Here is a 22,086-nt window from a genome sequence, read left to right on the forward strand (position 1 = left end):
TACAAAGTTAACTAAAATAAAAATTTCCCAGAAAGAACCTTGTTGTGATGAAGATGCTACCAAAATATCAATTGATAAATGAGTAACAAAAAATAGCTAGTTGACAAAAATAAATTTTATTTAGTAAGATTTTAAGGGTCTTGATTTCTCTACTTGGAGATATATACATCCTATTGTTGGTCTGTGTTTTAGGCTTTGTAAAAAGCCTCCTGGTGGTCTCTCAGTGGAACGACAATGCGATCCTGTAGAGAAGTCAGGCCTGCTTAGGTCATGGCTTCAACTTTTCTCCCTAGAAATGTGCTTCCCCAGGCACCCCTGTGTCCCCTATTTCTCCTTTTCATGTTTTCTTTACACACCTGTCTTCCTTGTTTAAACCACAGTCCAGAGATAATCTGCCTTTTGTGTAGTGTCAAGGCTGTGTACTCTTTCCCCAACAGTGCTTGTGTTCAGACATCACCTCCAGCCAAGAAGAGCATACTTGTCCTTTCAAAAATCCTTTCTGTGACACAGTGAAGGTGAATGATTTCATATGTAGTGTGAGATACTTGGCATTCCTGAGCCTGTAACATGTAGGTGACTCACTACCTTCCCTGGTGAGCACAGTGGCTGTTCTGGGGATACTAACTTTGCCTCATTTACCACCATTAATTGATGAAGATAATCAGACACTTTTAATGTCTAGCTATTTGGAAATGAGCTAGGAGACTTCTCTCTGAAAGCATTTAGCTTTGGATGACTTCAGGAATTCTTTGCTTTTCTCAACAAACTTTGGGCCTTTGGTCTATACCTGGGCAGATAGAAATGATTAGGAAGAGTCTGCAAGGGAAATGGGCAGGCATCTTCTGTGACTGAATCTTTAGTTATTTAGGGTCCTCCACTGAGTGTGGGGAAGAGTTAGGAGCTGAGCTGCAAGGAGGTTGTAGGGTACAACCACTTAACTGGGGAACAGGGGAATCAATGTTTACTGAGCACCTTTCATGTATGAGGCAGTGCTTAGATAGAGACCTATAAGTTTCTTAGAGAGCGGTTTGGGAAAGGGGTGCCTCCATCCTGGCTGATATCAGAACTACCTGCAGGGCTTAAGTATGTACAGATTTTTGGACCTCAGTTTAAGTCAGTCTGTGCTCACGAAATGCTCCAAACCAGTGTGTTCTAACATAAGTTGTGGGTAACTGTTTAAGGAGTTAGTGAGTTAGGCAAGCTGTCCCCAAACCCCTGTTTAACATCAGTCTGGTCATTGCTAAATGGAGCAATTTCTGGGCCATGGCTCTACAGAATCAGACTGGTAAACCATATATGGGCTCTGACATTTGTTTTTAAAGTTTTTCTTCTGGCTCTGGTAAGCAGGCAGGTGCAGAAGCTCCTGGGAGAGAGGTCTGTAAATCAGAGACCAAAAGCCCCCTTTGGGATTTGCTGCAGGAAGTGGGGAAGAGTGACTGGTTAGGGCAGAGCAGGGCCATGCGCAGTTAGGGTGGTATTGGAGGCCAACTGCACGGAGTTCACCTGGCTCCAGGGCTTTTCTACATCCTCAGCCTGGATGAGCAGTGATAGCAGGCACACATTGGAAGGATAAAGGGAGTTTTCGGGAGGAAAACCACAGTGCTGTATTGGGACTATTGATGCCTTAGCAATTCACATACCCCCCTAAGCAGTTGGAAAAATGAATGACAGAAAGAAGTCAGACAAGACTTGCCTGCCTGGTAGGGGCACTGAATCCATGGGCACAGGTGATCTTCATCACTGTGACATTCACCATCCAAGAAGCCAGGGAGGCATAAAGCAGACCATCTGGACCCAGATGCAGCCTCAGCCCTGCATCTGGGTGACTGGAAATGTTTCTCAAAGGCTGACTTGCTAAATATTTGGGGTAAACAAAGTCTGGGAAGCAGCTCTGGCCCTGCTGGATGATGACAGGGCTAGAGATCTCTCAGGTTACTTTTGAGGCAGCACCTAAAATGAAAGGATCCTCCACTCAGTGCCAGCTCTTTACCCACATTCTGTGTCCTTCAAACTAGTGGCAGGTTCTGTGTATATCAGGATGTTCTGAGGTACTGTAACCACCAGGCCCGCTAATCAATGGCAGGAGAGAAAGCCAGGGGAGGGTATAGAGGGAGAGCCCTTTTATTGCCCTCACTACCTGAGGGATAGCCACACATCCCCATGGGTAAGCATACATTTCATCAGCCTGCCCTTCCCCCAAAACATCTCAGTAGCTTGAGAAAGACTGGGATGCATAGAGAGGGGCTAGATTAAAATTTTCTCATACTCCCTAAGCCCTCATTAAAAAGTCATCTAGGTATTTAGTGGATGGGGAGCCTTGTATGATGTGGATCAGTGTTAACCTATGTGGGACAGAGGCTTCGAGGGAGGAGCCTTTGGATGTAAAATGCTGCAGCAATAGGGTTGGAGCCACAGGGCAGCTGGCTTCCCCTGGGACACGAGTCCAGTCCTAGCCTCCCCTGCACTGTGGGCAACCACCTGAACCTCCTTATGCCTCTGACTCCTCATGCTTTCAGCATCAACTTTGGCACATAATGGTAAGACCTAAAACAGATTTAACATTGTTTATATTATTCCCATTCTCTTCTACACTGAGCGTCCCTCATCAGAAAATAGAAAATCTGAAAAGCTCCAAAATCAGAAGCTTTTTGAGCACCATCATCATAATACAAGTGTAAAATTCCACATCTGATCTTGGGATGGTCCACAGACAAAATGCAGGTGCACAATACATAGTTTGTTCAGTTTTTCTCCAATGAGGTGCTCTCAAAACCTCAAGATGCAATCCGCAAGCTCTGCCCATGGACAAAACTATTTAAAGTATGCAAACTTACTCTCAGGCTGTTTGTGAGGTTAATATAACTTCATTTTCATTCATCATTAGGTGTGTGCAAGTAACTCACAGTAAGGAAGATCTGAATTTCAAAGTCATATGGCTCCTGGCATATCAGGTAAAGAAAATTCAACATGTATAATTACCACTCCGGCTGCACCTCACCCTATCTGCAGCAACCTTTCTCCTGTACCTGGAAGAAAAGGCATCAAAGAAGGATTGTGAGTGGGAGAGGCAGGCACTATTTCATCTGGCTTTACCTGAACACAGTCAGCAAAATGATCCAGGGCAAGTTCTGGAGTCTAAGATGACTGCAGAGGGTTCTGTCTCTCTCTCAAGCTCACCTTCAGGACCCCCGGTGAGCATTTCTGCACCTCTCCTGCCTTCCCGTCCCATTTTGGTGTATAGACACACATTGCTTCCAGGCAGCAGTGACAGTGATGCCTGTCAAGGTCTCTGGACTTAGTCTTGGATAGAAAGCAACACTGTCCCAAAGTCCTTCTGCATATTTAAGCAATCATGGTTTTAGAAGTATAAGTTTAGAAAAGGCAGCACTGTAAAGGCGAATCATTTAAAATTTTAAGGTAGTAATATCTTTTTTATAAAGCATTTAAAATAACCCCTGTCTAAGGTTTGGGCCTGCTGCTCATTTCCCTGGTTCTGTGCTAGGTTTTTGTCTGCTTGAGTTTGCATGGGTCTTGTGCATGCTGACACCATTGCTGTAAGTTCATATGAGCAAGGTCTTAGGAGCCTGTAAGACTGTTTCCATATGGTTACACACGTCCTCCCCTGCAGCTGATTAGTGCTCAGTGAGGAAGAGTTGATCTTCTTTATGATAGAGACTTTAGATAGGCTCACTAGATTCCAGTGGATGAACTTGCACTGAAGGACATTTAGGAAACATATATCACAGAATGCATGAAATTGGGTGGGGCAGCCTATGAGGGGCCCGGATGTGGGAGGGGGGTATAACGATGATTAAGGTGTTTTGTACAAAATGCACAAAAATTCAATAAGATACATTTAAAAAAATAACCACTGTCCTGTGTGATAGATCTAGACAAATTTCAAACTACAGAAACTTAGGAAGAATAATAGGATGGGAAGGTTTGCACTTGAAGACCATCCAAAAAACTCTCCATCGGGGAGTGCTATACAGATAACTGTGAGCAAGGAGACTCCAGAGCCAGAAAAAAAGAACCCACACATACACGTGAAATATTCAAACCCACAAACATGAATTATGTATGGAATTTTCAAACAATCAGCTTCCAAATGACTATTCCTGTAAGTTTAGGAGCACCTATACTTCTGATTCCAGACATTCTGTATATATTCTCAGATGTTCAAAATTAGCAAAGATAACTGCTCTATACACAACACAAGAAGTCGGAAAGGTAATACAGAATAACACAACTGAAAAAAAAAAGAAATAACCATGTAGGAACAGATGTTTATAAACCACAAAGCAAAGCCACAATAGGGCAGATGACCAACTACTTTTTGAACATTTTAACAAAATGGATAACAGGACAATTTGACCTATAAAATGGCAGAACATAACCACAGATAACATTTTCTTAAAATTAATTAAAAATATCTTGTTTACAATGCTTCAAATATCGTATATTAAAATACCTCTTAGATGCACTTAATGGCTCACTCCTGCAACCTCAGGCCTTGGGAGCCTGACACAGGAGGACTGTCAAAGGTTTGAGACCAGCCTTGGTTATATAGTGAGTTCTAGGCCAGCACAGGCAATGGAAGAAGACTGTCTAAAAAAATAGCAAAACACAACAAACAAAAATATCTGTTATTCAAAACAATGATCCCAAGAACCATTCATATACACTGGTTGTACCAAAGCACTTTGAAGCCAAATAATTTAACACCGTCAATGTAGTTTAAGAGTGTCATCTCAGTTGTGAACTTGAACATATTCTTTCCCTGAATATTATGATTAAAGACTGTGCAGAGAACTGCTGACATGAGAAGAGCATACAGCCTGCCACCTGAGGCTGATTCCATTCTTCCCTCCAAAACCCCAGAGGAGCCTTAGGCTGCAAAGACACAACCCAGCCTGTGGCAGTGACCTGACAATGGGCAGAGCTACCCACTGCAGGAAGGGAAGAGAGATGCCATGATAGGTCAGCAGAACTGGGGTTGGGCCACATTGGCAGTAATCCTCTGGGATGAGGGAGGATTGTATATATTCCCATTATTGCATGAGGGCAGGGGCTGGGCATGTCTGAAGGGGCTTCTTGGTTTGTGAACTCTTAGAAATGGCCAACTGGAATAGGATGAGGCCCTGAACTTAGAACTGAGTTGGGCAGGGTCCATGTGGAGCAATAGCACTACCACTAGGGAGAGGGCCATATGGAGATGCACAGAGAGTAGGCAGTTCAGGAAGAAAGGGCACATGGTGAACATGCCAGAACCTGGAAGGGTCTTGGGCTTCAGAGTCACCAAATCAGAGGGGCTTCTACCTCCCAAAGATTAGACAAAGGAATTTCCCACACAGATGAACAATAGCAAACCTCTCTTAATTTCCAACACTAAATATTTCCCAATTCAAAAAAGGTAAGCAGGAGCTAGAGAGATGACTCAGAGGTTAAGAACATTGGCTGCTCCTTCAAAGGACCCAGGTTCGGTTCCCAGCACCCACATGACAGCCAACAACTGCCTGTAACTCCAGTTCTAGGGCATCTAATACCCTCTTCTGACCTCCATGGGCATTATACTACACAGGTGCCCTTTCATAAATGCAGACAAAACACTCATAAACATAAAATAAAAATACATACAAAAATTAAATAAAAAGCAACAGGGTCAAGTTCCTAAAGACAACTAACAGTTGTCAGAAAGACCCATTCTCAAAATGAGTAAAAAATATAATCCAGTGTCCCCAAATAAGCTAGAGTAAGTTAAGGGAAAACAAACAAACACAGAAGACACCAAAGAACAATAGATGTCAGAACTAGAAAACTCAGAAATGATATGTTGAAATTTGGGAAGAAGCTGATGAACAAAAAAAATAATTATTTCATATGTGATGAACAATTAAGGAAGGCACTGTAACTGGATTCTCCAGGACAAGGTGAGGGGCCATCTTACCCACAGGACCGATGGCCTTAGCCATGGGGAACCGAAGACTTCTCTTGCCCAGAGGGTGGGAGGAATATGTTGATTTTCAGACGATACCTGGGGCTTGGTGTGTGTCCACTTTGAATGACAAAGTGGTGTTCAGCATCCATGACCTGAGGTGGGTTTGTAAATAGAACCCTGGGCACAGGATCTGTAGGACGGGCAGGCTGGTGAGCAGGTCTTTGACTAGGAGCGAGGAAAGCTAGAACAGTGTGTAGGGGATGGTGACAAAGCAGCAGCCACAGTAGGGACTCTAGCTTGCTTTATTTCTCCTCTTTCTTGGAAGGAAACAAGACCTTCAAACTTTGTTATAAGAAGTTAGTGGATCTGAGTGACCCACAGGTAGATGGCGATGAATACCGCCACCTGCTTGGGTCCACTCTCGTGCCCACATACCCACGTGCATGGGTCTCCCCTGTATCATTCAAAGGCAATAACAACAGCCACAGGGGACTGCTTCATCAACAGTTAAGTTCCTATGGTGGGGTGGTTGCCATGGCAACAATTTGAAGCTATTGAATCCAAATGTCCCAGATTACCACAGGATAATGGCAGAATTCCCATGTTCTGCTGTAACTGCTTCTCACTTTATCCAGCCTGGCTTCATCACGGACTGGGACACCTCCCAGGACTGCTCCCCGTATGTCTCCTGTGGCTCTCCACCTTGAAGTTTCCCTGTATGGCACCCAGATTAAGGCAGCAGGATGCTGTAGTGAGGCACGTGGCTGAGCCAGTACCCTTTAATCCTTGAAATAATGGTTACAGCTTGAGGATGTCTCCTGTTGACAGATGAGGCTTGTCGAAGGTCAGCCACCCACAGGCCTAGGTTTCCAGGCCAGCCATTGCCAAGGCAGTGCTCTGGGCTAGGCTCCTTCATTCTTTGTGTGATTTTCTATCCACTCTACATCTGTCTTGAAGGACAGCCATCTCGGTGAACAAACTTTCCTTCAGCATTTTCACCTGTGTTACAGCTCAGTGGTAGAGCATTTGCCTAGTAAGAACAAGGCACTGGATTCAACTCCCAACACTTCAAAATGAATAAGTAAGCAAATAAATAAATCCTTACTATACACCTGGGAGGATCTTTCCTTTTTAGACCCTGGGAATTATTTTCCCTAGGAAAATTTTTAACTCTGGTATCCTTTGATTTTTTTTTCCTTCCATGTCTGTTCTTCCCTAAATGTGCTATAATTTGTTTTTTGGAAATTCTTTGTCAACTTTAGGTTTTTTTTTTTTTTTTTTTTAAAGGAAGAACTCACAATCAGATATGTTCACCTGCACCCTAGGGAATCAGAATGCCATAGGAGAGTTCTACTAAGTGATTTGAGTTTTATGGCTACCAGGACTAATTGGAGAAGTTTATATTGGCAGGGTAGGGCATACTGGCTCCCACAGGGTAAGAACTAATGTGCACTGCTTAATTCTGTAGAAGATACTGAGGATCATTTGAGCCTGCTGTTATTTTAAAGTTCCGTCTAACTATTATTGTTTCCTCTAAGCAAATTACTTAGTTTCCAGCTATTTCCTGCTGATATTATTCATACGGAGCACCCACCTGACAAAGGAGAGTCACCCTTTGAAGTAGTTTCTTATCCTTTTTTTTGTTGTTGTTTTGTTTTTTAAATTCTTGGTATACTGTGTTGAAAATAATCACTTTTTCTACTTACTGCAAAAGACTCAAGGCATCAATTAATCAATCAAAAGAGTACTCTGGAAGTGATTTTTGCAAGATGTGCTTTATTTTAAGTCAGCCCTGAACCCAAAGTAGTGGGAGGGAGCCATTTTTGACATATTTTAGCCCATTCAAGGATTCTTCTCAGAAACTGTATTTTAATATGGAATGAAAACTACATTTCGATCATAAATTTTCATGCTACATTGGTATTTCATGAAGAGGTTGTATTACCAATGATAATAATTTAAGAAAAGCCATTTTTTTATTTCCCCAAGCTCAATATACATATTTCTTTCATAATTATGAACTTAAAAAACCCGTCTCAGATGTAAAAATGTGAATTGGAATATGTAAACTCTTTGATATACCTGAAAAACAGGAAGGAGAATGTCACATACTGGAAAAACCACTGCCTTAAATCATGGACATGGAAGAAAGCGTGTTGGAGGGTGGGGAGAGGCGGAAGAGCCCTGCTGGCCTCAAGTCACTGAAGTTCGGAAGTCAAGGTGTTCCACCTGTTTGGGCTGTCAGTTGCCGCCTTTTGTTTCAGGTGGAGCAGGAGCCAACTGGAGCAGAATGGTTACTATCACCTGGGGGGGTGTCTACCACCAGACCTCACAAGCAGGAGTCTGCATATTGGTTTTGCTGATTTTTTTTTTTTTTCCTGAGAAGTCACTGGTGTTCTGTGGAAAGATTTCTTACCAGTCTTCATTTAAGATAAGGCAGTAAGAGTGTCACTAATGTAATCTTTTTGCTTAGACTGAGGCTTGTCCTTCCACCGACATCTTCCGGGTCACTGGTTCCTTCTTTCCCCTTGAAACTCAGGCAGTGCTGCTGCCTCCTGTTGGTGGCTGCACATCTGGCTGTGCTGAGAGCTCATGGGACCAGTGCTCAGCAGCTTCCTCAGGGGTGAGAAGAGCTTGTGTTGCACTTGGCCAGGCCTCCAGGAAAGGTGAGACCCCTAGAGGGTAAACAGGTGCCTTTCCCTTCTCACTGATGGAAGGGACCCTATATACACCTTTCACCTAACCCATCAAAATGCAAGACACTGTTGAGTGAAAACAAGATAAAGCAAAGAGCCCTGATTTCAGAGGTACATGTGACTTCTTCAACAGTGCTGCCTTCTCTGCAGGGTGGCTTCCACTGCAAAAGAAAATCAGCTTCTTTCAGCCACCTGTCCGAAGAGAAACTGCTGCCATCAAACTAGAAATGCTTAGCTCTTAGGAGAATATTGTGCTTTTTTTTTTTTTTTTTTAAAAAAAAAAAGTCAAATGTTAACTTCATTCCCACTCTGAGTCTTAAGGGATCAATTTGTCTTTTCTCTAGTCCACTTGATCATGGTTTCTGGTGAACGGTATAGGAATATCAATTTGGCATAGAGATCTTCTTCTAGCTCCAGTTCCCCTGTCTCTCGAACTAAAAAAATATCCGTGCACAACTTCAAAATTCGATCCACATTTGGAAGTTCTTCAAACATGATGGAGTGAGAAATTCCACTGAAAAATTCACGGACAAATTTCCCAATCACCAGGACAACTGAAGCATATAATCCCATGATACTGGAAAAGAAGTAAGGAAAAATTGTAGCTGATCATTAATCTAATTATGAAAATATGTCAATAATACTGTTTGGAGAATGTAACACATTAGGTAGAAGCTAATACAAGCTGCATATGCTTTTGTGAAAGCAGCCCTTCTCCCTTTAACAATTCTGTCTTAGAGATTTACTTTTAATAATAAAAGCCTGGGTGGAAAGTGATTTCTTATGTATAATTCTACAAAATGCAACATGCCATGATTGTATCTTGTAGGGGATTGTGGATCGTGATATTTAAACATCAGAAAGTGATAAATGGTATAGATGTACTAAAAACTATGGTATCTAATTGATCCATTTGCTCTGGGTCAGAAAGCAGTCTAAGCAAAACCGTGGTAACACTATACTGAATTGCATGAAACCATGTCATAACAGGAAGGCACAGGGTGAAGGCAGGGTTCCAGAGTTGTGTGAGTCACACTAGGCAATCTGATGTTTTGGGGTCTCTTATCCTTTGTGTTTTCAAAGAAAGGGTCAGGGCTTTGTGATTTTTGATATTGTAATACCACACCTGGAGATCCTAGGATGAAAAAGGCTGCCATTCTAACTTAATATGATTCAGAAGCAGGTTCTTACAACCGTCAATCATTAAATCAGTCCTTACCCATAGCCAGCCAGAAAGCCCAGACTTGGGGGGCTGACTTTGTCATTGAAGACCACCAACTCCAAAGCCTGAGACTCCTGATTGTATATTCTACTTCCGGTTAGGTTGAGAACCCACCACTCACTGTTGGATGTAGTGACATTGTCTCTGGACAAAATGATGGTGATATTCATGAAATTATTTTCTGGAAGGGGAGAAAAAAAAATCAAAGCAGCATGAGAGTTTCAGGATTTGATGGAAATCAACAGTTCTTAAATGGCAAAACCTGGTCACCACATATAGCACAGTTTTATGATGTAAAGGACAGGATATAACAAGACAGTAGAAAGAGGAATAATCACTAGGTATTGGGGGTATTTTTACTTGCTTTGCAATCACCACCTAGAGGTGGATCATTCTTGCACATGTGTAAAACAGCCAGACCACAGGGAGTGGTGGAAGGTCCACAACTCAAGTATCTGTGCTGACTTTCCCAACAACCAAGGTGTTGGATGAGCTTGTCCTCCAAATGGCAAGCAACGGACAGACAGATGCCTTCTTCCCTAGTGACTCATCTGTTTGCTTCAATCACCTCAAACTAATTGGACTGTAAGACCCTCTGTAGGAGGGGAGGGGCAGAGGGAGCCAGTCATCCCTCCCACCCAGTCAGTCAGCCTTAGCTGCATGAGGGGGAGGGAATAAAGATAGGGACAGAGGAAGCCAGAGAGAGGGGATGGGCTTCACCATCTTGGAACGCTGGCACCAGGTCAGGAAGCCACTGCTGGGATGTAGGAAAAAAGTCCAAGGGTGTCCACACCTTTGTAAGTACCCTCTCACTGCCACCCTATGCTCTGTTAGTAAGCCAAATAAATCCTTTTGTCCCCTAAACTGTAGTTTGAAGGAATATTATCTCGGTTTGCCATAAGGATGGTGGGAGGAAGGGGCTGCACTAGGAGCCTGGAAGCCACACGTGCACCTCCCAGCAGTAATTTAACTTACATGAGGGGTCATTAAAAGCTCTTATATTGCCACCACTTACTAAGTGTCTCTCTAGGAGGAAGGCACTTTATTAGGTGTGGAAGGGTTACAGAACTGCATGCAGTATCATTCCTTATCTTAATGGGAGAAGATTATACACACAATTATGGTCATGTGGCAATTATCATAGGATCAGCTTTGTCAAGATGATCTGTCCCCTTGGAGAGAATCATTTCTGGTTGACTGGCTTTATAACTGTTTAAAGAGGAAATAGCATTGGAGCCAAGTTTTGCTGGCTTCAAAAGGTAGAAGTGGGATGGGGAGAAGAGCTCATTTCAGGAAGTTCTGCACCTATAATATGGCCAGTGGTTGTTCTTGTTGAAACATAAATCAAAAGCAAAGGAGGAGTAAGGGACAGGGCAAATAAAAGCTTGGAGTCACATTGCAGAGATTTTTTCTAAGAAGATTCCATCCTTGTCAATGGTAACAGCACCTGCAGGGATAAACACATCAATGAACTTTAAACTATGAGTGTAGTTTCTGGGCATATAACATTTTATGGTAAGTTTTTAGATTATAGAAACCTAGGACAATACTTGGAAGTGATTGTGAGATGGATGGATAGGTATATGGGTGAATGGAAGAATGAGTGGGTGAGTGAGTGGATGGATGGTGAATGGAGGGATGGAAGGACAGGTGGGTGAATGAAAGGATGAATGGAGAAAGAAAGGTGAGGAATGACAGGATATTAGTAAAGCCAAAGTCCTCGTCAAGGAAGCATATGATTCATGTAGAACTTTTAGGAATAGGAATAACACTGGTTCTCAAGACCAGAGACTGTCACAAGGGGGCCATTTGGCCCTGGATCCAGATAGCTTTAGGTTTGGATCTAGTTCTACCGTATATCTGCTTGGCTATGTAATCCATGTGACCGCGAGGTTGTTTCTTCACATGTAATCTAGAGATGGCTATCGATTTAGGCTACAGATGCCTGACATGACATCACTGAATGTGAGGAATGGAAGGAGCTGTAAGTGAGGAGAAAACTCAGTGACACTGCAAGATAGAAGGTGAAGAGGACTGGGAGTGGAGTCTGGGGAGAGACTGGCCTTGAAAAGGAGAGCATACCATTTTCTTGGAACCTATATGGAAGGAGAAAGGACCTTGTGAAACAAGAAGACACTGAGCATCCACTGTCTGTCTCCAGTGGGGAAGTTATCTGCTGAAACAGCAGCAGGGAAGACCCTGAAGATGGACAGAATCATTTCATAAAGAGCTAGTGTTGATCTCCTGTGTTCTCAGACTAAATAGTTCTTCATCTATTTCTGGTCTAGCAGGAAATATAAAATTTCTCCATGCACCTTGCAGTTACTAAATAAGCATCGTGGAGCCTAGCCTCCAGTACCCTGCATGGTGACTGCTGCAAACGGCTCATCTAGATTCGTGACTGAACATATGCTGGATATCTGCTTTGGCCTTTACCACTGTCAGGATTATTGACTTCAAGAAATGAAGTCAAAACATTCTTTATAATACAGTCATGTGCCATTCAGTGACAGGCTATCTCCTGAGGAATTTATTAGCCAAAATTGTCATTGTGCCAGTATTACAGAGTGCACTTGCATAAACCTAGACACGATCTGTTTGCTGCTCACTTAGGCTCAATCCTATATGCTGCTAACATGCATGTAGTCTGTGGTTGACAGAAATATCACTGACTGTAATCATCTGACTACAATCCAAAACAACCTTCCTCCACCACTTGTATGCTGGAAAAGTCCAATCGCTAAAGCACTGCTCTTGATACTTATTAACCTTGGCCCAATCAAGCACATTTCATGCTGTCTTTTTACTGTTCTTAGTGGGAGAGACCATCATGTTTACTAATTTGTGAGGCAGTTCTCTGTAGGGGACCTAGTTGCTAAGAGAAAATGTAAACAGACTGGTAAATTTGTACTCTAAGCCATAAAGCATGGATTTGAGTCAGTCAGGGATTTTAATCAATGATGAGCAGAAAATGAAAAGTATGTCTTGTAGGTGTATCAAGATCCCTGTTGCTAGTGAAGGCAGACAGAGGTTTTATGGTTCTTGTCACAGAGAGCTAGATAACTAGTAGGCAATTTGATTCTGAAGTTGAATAAAAGTAAGATTTACACAGTTCTGAAAAGACTTCTCATTCTTACCGGATAAAAGCTGCTTTATAGGTTTTGAGTTAGAGTCACTGGGCGCTTTCACATAATATGGGTAGATCTTTTCTATTGTCCTGTACATTAAGAAAAAAGATGGAATTTAGTTTTAGTTGTTTTCACAACTAAAGTTGATATTTTTGTTGCTATTTGACCTCATAGCAAGTAATGATGAAAGTCCTTATCTATCATGTATTGCATAAACATCTTAATTTATGGGATTTCATTATGATCAGAGTTCACTGAAGCTGATTGTAACCAGATACACACCTAACTCATTATACAAGTGTCTTGAAAGCAGTTACTGCTTCCCCCACATCTCTGACTTCTTGGTGAAAGAGTTTTTTTTTTTTTTTTTTTTCCTGGCTAGGATATTTTAACAGTTATTTAACACTGAGTACTTCTCTGATTTTAATTTTTAGTTATTTTTTAAATGCCTACAATCAAGAAGATTGCACAATTAATCTGGGGAAGAGTGAGGCATGAGGATAGAACATGCAACTTGGACCCCCACATTTTTTTGGCTTCATAGAAGTTGTGTGACTCCATGTTTTCGCTTGGAAATGATGGGGGAGGAGTTGATGATCTTTAATAGTCCCTGAATGTTAGTGATCCATGAGGAATATCTTAGTCAGGGAGTTAAGAGTTCAAGTGACTATCCTAGACGTCTTCACGGTCAACAGATTAACATGAGGCCATGGCAGGCTGGAGAAAAAGCTGGGGAAATTGTTGCTGGGCATCTGGAATATTCCATGAGTTTTAGATACATATCATTGCCCCCTGATAGCTTTTATTTATCTTATATCAGTTTGAAACAGAGCACTTATGTGGCAGGTCCCCCCCCAACCCAATCAATTTTCCTGTACCCTTTGCCTCCCTACCCCATTTCCCACCCCATCAGACGAGTTGGCATTTAGCCATGCCAGGGCTAAATCATAGTAGAAAGGGGTCTATTCTTGGCTTTTGGTAATTACAGTCATGTAGGAGTAAGGTTTGTTACCCACCCATAAGGTCAATACTCTCTGTAGGAGCAAAGTTTGTTACCTACCCCTAAGGTCAATACTCCCTGGGCTGGCAGATAGAGGAAGTGAAGGGCAAGGGACACGGCTCAACACCAGTGGCTTCCTATGAGGGAATCTCTGGCCTGTTTCCTTCCTTTGAAGGTAGATGGCTTCGGTGGGCACCCAAGACCAGGTGGTAGACATGATTACAAAATGTTTGGATCACTTAAGTGTAATATGTGTTTTACTCCTTGAAGGCAATGACTTCAGGGCAGGGAATACAGAAAAAATGGCTCATGTTCTGATCAACAGGTGGACCTAGGATGGCCTGCAGAGTTCCCATCCTCTAGATGTATGAGGATCAGCTAGCACATGACATCCAGTGGGTGGAGAATGGGGCTCAGAGGCTGAAGGAGAGAATCACCTTGCGGTACACATTGATCACTGAGGGTAGGAGAACAGTGTGCATCTTGGTGAAAGACCAGCAGGACAGCACTTTGCCATAGACACAGGGTGTCCCAAGTTGGCCACACAGAAGCCATCACTCACAGCATGTATATAACTGCAGGGGAAGTGGAGCCCTGAGACTGAGATGTCGTCATTATGGCAAAACAGGGCTTCCAGATAGAAGTTCACTTGTAACTTCTCTCAGAAGTTGCATTATTGTAGAGATTTTGTGACAGCCTCATATTCCCATGAAAGTTATATTCACAAGGTAATGGAACTTACACTGGCGTGTTTGAACTTTCTGTGTCATTCCCAGCGATCATTTTTGCTATATTCTTTCGTGTATTATTTTTAAGAAGAAAAGAAAGCTTATCTGTTGCTATTTCTGCTTTTGCACCCAGAGTCATGTTTCTGTGGAGGAAAGAAAAAAGAAAAAATGCCCAATGTCAGTGATTATTCTAAAGTTTGGGAGAGAGATTTATAGACTCACTTGACTGACAGTTTTATATCTCACCAAGTTTTCAGTGAGTCAGTTTTCATCCCAGCCTCCCTCTCCTTCTCACTTCTACCCTCTTAAACAGCCAAATTAATAAAATCCAGGGAGGCCATAAACCCTGTTACACAGTTAGAAAAGAGGAGGCAGAGTCTACTGGCCAAGCGGCAACTGTCTTGATGAGCTAACAGATTTCAGAGACATTTTTATACAGAACCAATGATGTCAGTCTCCACGGAGAGTAACAAAATCCATGTTTAAAAAACAATGTTTAATCAAAAGTTGATTTTCCTTCTTATTCTTATGTTTTGGTAGCTCTTCAAAGAAACAGCAGAAGTAATTCTTTTGGCCATTGTTACAAAGTGGAAGCAAAGAATTAAGAGAGAAGCAGAAAATAAGGTTACTTTCCAATTTCTTTGTGAATTCACTTTAGCGTTAGTAGGTTTTTCTTGGAACCTGTCATGAGTCTGTCTTAATTTTGTTTTATGTTGATACAAATTTCTACTCTTCAGCCCAGGCTGGCCTGGAATTTACTATGTAGCCCAGGCTAGACTTGAACACATTGTGAACTTCTTGTCTCATCCTTCTGAGTGTTAGAGGTATAGGTGCAGACACCATGCTCGACTTCTTTCTTAATTTAAGCCAAGAGGTTCATTGTGTGGCCTCAAATGAGCCTGCTGGTGGACTGCCTAGGGTCTTGCTCCTCGAGATTGTGACAACAGAAGCTACATAACCAACCAGTATGTTGTGCTGAGGTCCCTAAAAGTGGGTCACTAAAGCACTGGGTGAAATGTTTGGATTTAACACGTGCTTTGTTTATCCAAAGACAAAGATGGGAGGCATGCTGGTGTTTGGCTCTGGCAGGGTGGGAACAAAGACTCTCTCCTGACTCTGCTGCTTCTGGGACCTGCTAAAGGGCCCTCAGACCCCACACTCACAGAACAGATCTGCTAAGCTTCTCCAGTGGTACAGGGATACAGGTGACAATCCAGGCCTTCGGAGGCTGCGTTCTTTATTACTAAGGCCAAACTTCAACCTTTCATGGAAATCTTAACAATTCACCCAGACTCTACCTTATTTTCTAAACCATTCCTCTCTTTTCTCTCTACTTTTCTGTCATTGCTAGTCTCTCTTTAAAAAACTGCAATTAAAAAAAAAACTTAATAAATTCTTGGTCTAGTCATTGGTTCCTAGAAAAGTCACATTTAGTAAACTAAAATGTTAGCTTTAGCGTAAAAGGAAATTGTCAAGTGTAAAGATCTACATTAAGTGATGCTGATATTCCTGCTCTTCTCTCGCCCCAGCCTGAAGTAAGATTAAGGAAAGGGGAAGGATGCAGGAAACACAGTAACTACCTCTGAATACTCCATGATAAAACAAGAGAGAAGCTACTATTGAAGTCGATGAGTTCCTGTATCATTTTCTGCTTACTGGGAGGGCTGATGGTCCACAAAGAATTTGAGTTTCCCTCCAGTTCTGCTACTGTTATATCTTCTCTTTCGTAATTTTCCAGAAATTGCATAGCACCCTGCATGCACACAAACACACACATGTATAAATGGATTATATTTATGGTGCTCATTCTTTAACTGGCTTTACAAAGAATTCTTCCTAGGAAGGAATGGTTATGGACCAGCCAAGGCTTAGGGTTCCACTCTCTCTTCCTGTGCACAGATATGGCAGCTCCCATCACAAGCCCAACCACAGTGGTGCTGGTCTATCGCCAATACAGCTATGATCACTCCTATTAAATAATAAAGTAGAATCTCATAGTTTATAGTCATTTTTCCCCTCTCTCATGAAATCTCATCAATTAAGAAGGAAATTCTTCTCCTAAGAAAGACAGTATTTAATCTATCCAGGAAATCCTGGCCTTGTCCTGATAGTTGCCGATTGCTTAAGACTAGTTTTGACAGTGCGAATTACTGATGATAATTTTACACAAAGCATCTATTTCATCTGTTTGCCTAAATTAAAAGTAGCATTTGTGAAACTGGCTTTATTAATTTTTTCAATGTCTAATAGACCTTTTTGCAACGGGGTCTCCCTGTAGCCCCAGATGGCTTGGAACTGGCTATGTAGACCAGGCTGGGCTTGAACTCACAGAGATTCACCTGCCTTTGCCTCCTGATGTTGGGAATTGAAGGCATGCGGCACCATGCCCAGCTCATACAATACTTTATATTTAGACACCCTCTCCTATTTGCACCCCTCTCCCTCATAGCCTGCAGACAGGATTTCATGCATTCTGTCATCTAGGCTGAGGTCTATCGAGTCAAGTTTCTATACCCAGATGTCTCTGGTTTTATGATGCAAATCACGTTATCATATTATCAAAATATGAAATACAGAGAAAAGACTTGCAACTGCTGTGGCAGAACCACCAGAGCATTATCCCTGTCTCAGGTGGAAAGGGCTGTGTTTCTTTTGGCTTAATGCTTTAAAATACAACAGTCTGAGTATTTTTCATTTATAGTTTACTTGAGAAATTGGCACATAACTTATAGCCTTATATACTTTTTTTTAATTACAAAAGAAATTTCTTGGAAAATCTTCAGACAAAAAACATGTAAGACTAGAAGTGGAGGCTTTCCTCTCATGACGACTGCTGGATGAACCAGTACCAATCAGATTCATTTAATATATGGGGCTGGATAGATGTTTCAACATTAAGTGCTTTTGCGGCTCTTGCAGAGGAAAACTTGGGTTTGGCTGCCAGCACCCATGTCAGGTGGCTTACGACCATCAGTAACTCTAGGATCTGATGTTCTCTTCTGGTCCCATTGGGGTCTGCTTGCACGTGGTGCACATGTGTACACTGAGGCACATCCACATAAAATAATAAAATTAACAAATCTTTAAAAAATACAGCTGGTGCCGAGTGTGGTGGCGCATGCCTTTAATCCCAGCACTCAGGAGGCAGAGGCAGGCAGATCTCTGTGAGTTCAAGGCCAGCCTGATTTACATAGTGAGTTCCTGGACAGCTGGGGCTACAGGGAGACCCTGTCTCAAAAAAACCAAAAGAAAAAAAAAATACAGCTGGTATGGTGGTACAGGCCTTTAATCCCAGCCCCTGGAAGGAAGAGGTAAGTGAATCTCTGTGAGAGAGGCCATCCTGGTCTACACGGCAACTGTCAGGCTAGCTGGGGCTACAGGGAGATCCTGTCTCAAAAATAAAAACAACAGGAGGTTGGAGAGACAGCTCAGCAGTTAAGAGCACTGGTTGCTCTTGCAGGGGACCTAGATTCCACTCCCAGCACCCACATGGTGGCTAACAGTTGTCCATTACCTTGGTCCCAGGGGATCTGATGCCCTCTTCAGACCTCTTCAGGCATTGCACAACATGGCTGCACTGACATACATGGAGGCAATACCGTCATACATATAAAATAATAAAATATTAAAAATGAAAACAAAAAGTTCACAATTTAAGTCAATTTTTGTTGAACTCTCAAATTGCTTCCATTTCTGTCAATATAAGGAACATGCTCTTAAACAAGAACCTACATATTGCTTTTCCATATTTTGAATTAATTTATTAGGACAGATTTCCAGAATAGTCAGGTCAATCAAAGATTAACATCCACCACTGTTTAAAAGTGTGTGTTTTTTAATGGATCAAAGTCTGTTGAATTTTCATTAAAACATTCTAAATTACAGTTATGTTTGCTATCACTTATATCCATTACATAAATATAACAATAGATTATCAAAGTAGTCTGTGGCCTGTGGCCAGGTGACACATATGATCATCCCAGAAGAATTTCTCACACTCACCATCACAAGGCATGGCAAACTATTTAACCACATGGCAACCAGCAAGCTCACTTAAATGAAGGTCTTCAAAGAGATCTAGACCTATTTACTTACAGTGTTGGTAGAGAAAGATCTCATGAATGTATTAAACTTTGGCTGCTCCATGATTTTCAGCTGGCTTTGCTGGGCACTCATTGTAAAGATAGGCTAGAAAACAAAGGCACACAGCACAGTCAGCATGGCTTAGCTCTTCTGGGCATCTGGATTAAAATGAAAACATTCGTACAGTTCATCAACCGCTGATTTCCTGAAGGCAGTTGGTCTTAGAAATCTTTTTGCACTGATTAGTCCTATTCTCAAAACCAGATGGATGATTGCTCTTATTACTATCGTTATTACTTGAAATGCTGGGGATTAAACCCAGGGCCTTGCATGTGCTCTTCAACAGAGCTGCTCTTTCACTGGGTTCTGGCACCTTCTTCCATATATCATGGTTGTGCTGATCAGTGCACATTTAAATAGGACATTGACATTAGGAGTCATCACTATACATACTACTCAGAGCTCTCAAGCACCAGTGCTCCATTTGGAAATGTCCCAGAAAGTAGGTCAGTCCAGATTACCTGATATCCTCCCAGGGTGATTGTGACCGACACGTCCAGGGGCTGGTTGATAACCCCTGCAACAGATTTGATCAGTGACATGAAGAGAAGAGGAAACCAGACAATGCAGATAAGCAGGACAATGATCATGCCGCCCATGCCGTACTTCACCACCTTCTTCTTCTTCTGGCCCCGGGGCTGAGGGTATCTCTGCAACACCAGAGTTCAGAAAGGTTCAGCAGACATGCCAGAGAGGAGGGGCAGGAGGCAGGGCTGGACAAAGGTGAGTACTCTCCTCACAGGGCGGGGAACACGAACACAGGCTTAGACCTCATTCTTCTCTCCTTGTGACATGGGGGTGGAAGAAACCTTTTCCCAGCCTTGGTAAGTTTGAGTCATGTCCCCATGGTGGTGCCCGTTGGGGCCAACACAGCCCTTCAAAGTTGTGTGGGATTTGCTGGTGATAAACCTAAGGAGCAGTGGATTATAAACCTTGCTGAGTAAACCTCCTGGTTAAAAAAATTATTTATGTATTTGTTATTATTATTTTAAATATCTTGTTTAATATTTTTACTTTATGTGTATGTATGAGTGTATTGCCTGCATGTGTGTAAGTGTGCCCATGTCCTGCAGTGCCTGTGAAGAACAGAATAAGGCATCAGATCCCCTGGAACTAGAGCTACAGATGGTTGTTAGCCGCCATGTGGGTACTGGGAATTGAATCTGGGTCTTCTGAAAGAGCAGTCGGTGCTCTTAATTGCAGAGACATCTCACCAGACCTGTTATTTATTATGATTTTTTATTTTATATGTGTGAGTGTATTGCCTGCATGTATGTTAGTGCACCTGTGTTATGCAATACTTGCAGATGTCAGAAGAGGGCATCAGATCCCCTGGAACTGGAGTTACAGATGGTTGTTAGCCACCATGTAGGTGGGAATGGAACCTAGGTCATCTGCAAGAACAGCCAGTACTCTTAACCACTGAGCCATCACTCTAGTCCCTAAACCTCCTGGTTTTAAGGGGTCATGCCAGAAAAAGACATTTTATTTTAAATTCCTGAATATTCAAAATCTGTGCCTTCTAACTAACCCCTGCTTGGGCCTGAAGGACAGAAAGACATTATTTCAACTTAACTCATAACACATATTATCAAAGACAATATTGTTCAGGCTCTCAAGAAAGATTTACATGGCTAGAAGGGCCATGTCTGTGGCCAGTGACTGAGCAGGAGCTCCAGGGAGTGCTGGAGGCTGGTGAGAGGGACATGTATGCTAGTAACAAGGGCTGGTATAATGCTCAGGTTGTATCACTCTGTTGGTTTCAGGACAGGTTCCTTCAAGTTCCCCTAAGTGTGGTGACCAAGTGGGAAGAGCCAGCTTTAGCTATGATGTTGAAATCTACATGCATGATCTTGCTTGTATGTTGCTCCTGTGTGGCATTTCACCCCTTCAGGTTTCTTTAGAGCTAGACAATGCCATGGTTTGCATTTGGTTTGTTCCCTTTGATATTCATGTTGAAATTCAATCACCATTATAAGCTATTAAGAGGTGATTAGAGTCATATCCTCATGAATGAATCCATTTAGGAGGTTATTGTAGTAATTCACTAATGGGCTCTCTATTGTTCTGCTACAAGAGCCAGTTCAGTTGTGTCTCTTGTGCTTTCCCTGTCTCTAACCATGTGATGCCCTGTGCCACCTAGGGACTCTGCTATCACTAGAGGCAGCTCTTTGATTGTGAGAGAGAACCCTAATTTACTCAGTCTGTGATAATGTTATTAGCAACAGAAAACCAGCTGAGATAAGCTACACATTAGCACTCTAGTCATACCTGCTCCACATCCTGGCAGAGTGAGTTCTCCTAAGGCTCACAATTCCCCCAGGAGGAATCTTCCAATTCCAATAGGTTAAAATCAGGAGAACTAACTCCAAGTCTGAGCACTACAAACCTGAATGAAGGCCTGGGAGTCAGCTCAGGACATAGCTGAATAAACCTTGGCACTCAGTGGTTGCTGAAGATGGTCCTGGAACATGAGAACATATGCTTGACCCAATGGTAGTTGGGACTATTATGGAGATTGGGAATTGAATCTGGGTCCTCTGAAAGAGCAGTCGGTGCTCTTAATCGCTGAGTCATCTGGAGATTTGTTCCCACTTAGTATACAAAAGGTAATACTTCTAAATTATCTTATGATATGAAGGTTATATAAAGCTCAGATGTCACCACACATTTTAATATCTTTGCAGTGAAATTTGATACTGTTCACTCTAATTTTTCTTTTTCTCACTATCTGAAAATATGCTACAGTCTAATATTTGAACATACGAAATACCCTATACATAAAATACATACACACACATACAGATTTGCTTATCCATTTCATTTTCTTAGCCACCACTCCCAGGCCTACACGAGAACTCCCACACTACATCATGAAAAGTTCTGTGAAAATTTTATCTTGTGTCTATCAAGGACAATTTTATTTTCTTTTGGTTGAAGTGGGGCCATGCTAGCTCCTCTCCTGATGACTGGGACTAGGTCATCTCCAAAGCTCCCATACTCTTCTTCCTTTTCCTGCTCACACTATCCGAACTGCACGGGCAGACCAAGGTGAAGGCTTCTTAAAATAGTTTACTTATTATTTTTATTTTACGTGTATGCATATATTGCCTGCATGTAGGTAAGTGCACCCATGTCATGTAATGCCCGTGGAGGACAGAAGAGACTGTTGGATCCCCTGGAACTGGAGTTACAGACAGTTGTTAACTGCCATGTAGGTGCTGGGATTTG

The 22,086-nt window shown here is 42.3% G+C and overlaps 1 protein-coding gene across 2 annotated transcripts in view; it reads right to left on the reverse strand.

The window, feature by feature from the left end:
* Positions 1 to 7,632: 7,632 nt before the first annotated feature.
* Positions 7,633 to 22,086, reverse strand: part of Piezo2 (piezo type mechanosensitive ion channel component 2) — a 442,859-nt gene continuing 428,405 nt past the window's right edge. For both annotated transcript variants that reach the window (XM_008834681.3, XM_029564318.1), the window contains 7 exons: positions 19,317 to 19,505; positions 18,808 to 18,900; positions 16,293 to 16,465; positions 14,727 to 14,855; positions 12,994 to 13,073; positions 9,854 to 10,037; positions 7,633 to 9,211 (listed from right to left, as the gene is read on the reverse strand). In XM_008834681.3, coding sequence (XP_008832903.1) covers positions 8,959 to 9,211; positions 9,854 to 10,037; positions 12,994 to 13,073; positions 14,727 to 14,855; positions 16,293 to 16,465; positions 18,808 to 18,900; positions 19,317 to 19,505 — 1,101 coding nt within the window. In that variant the 3' untranslated portion in view covers positions 7,633 to 8,958. The remainder of the gene's footprint in view (positions 9,212 to 9,853; positions 10,038 to 12,993; positions 13,074 to 14,726; positions 14,856 to 16,292; positions 16,466 to 18,807; positions 18,901 to 19,316; positions 19,506 to 22,086) is intronic.

Source organism: Nannospalax galili, unplaced genomic scaffold (assembly GCF_000622305.1).
Source record: "Nannospalax galili isolate Female #2095 unplaced genomic scaffold, S.galili_v1.0 scaffold155, whole genome shotgun sequence".
Lineage (NCBI taxonomy): Eukaryota > Metazoa > Chordata > Mammalia > Rodentia > Spalacidae > Nannospalax > Nannospalax galili.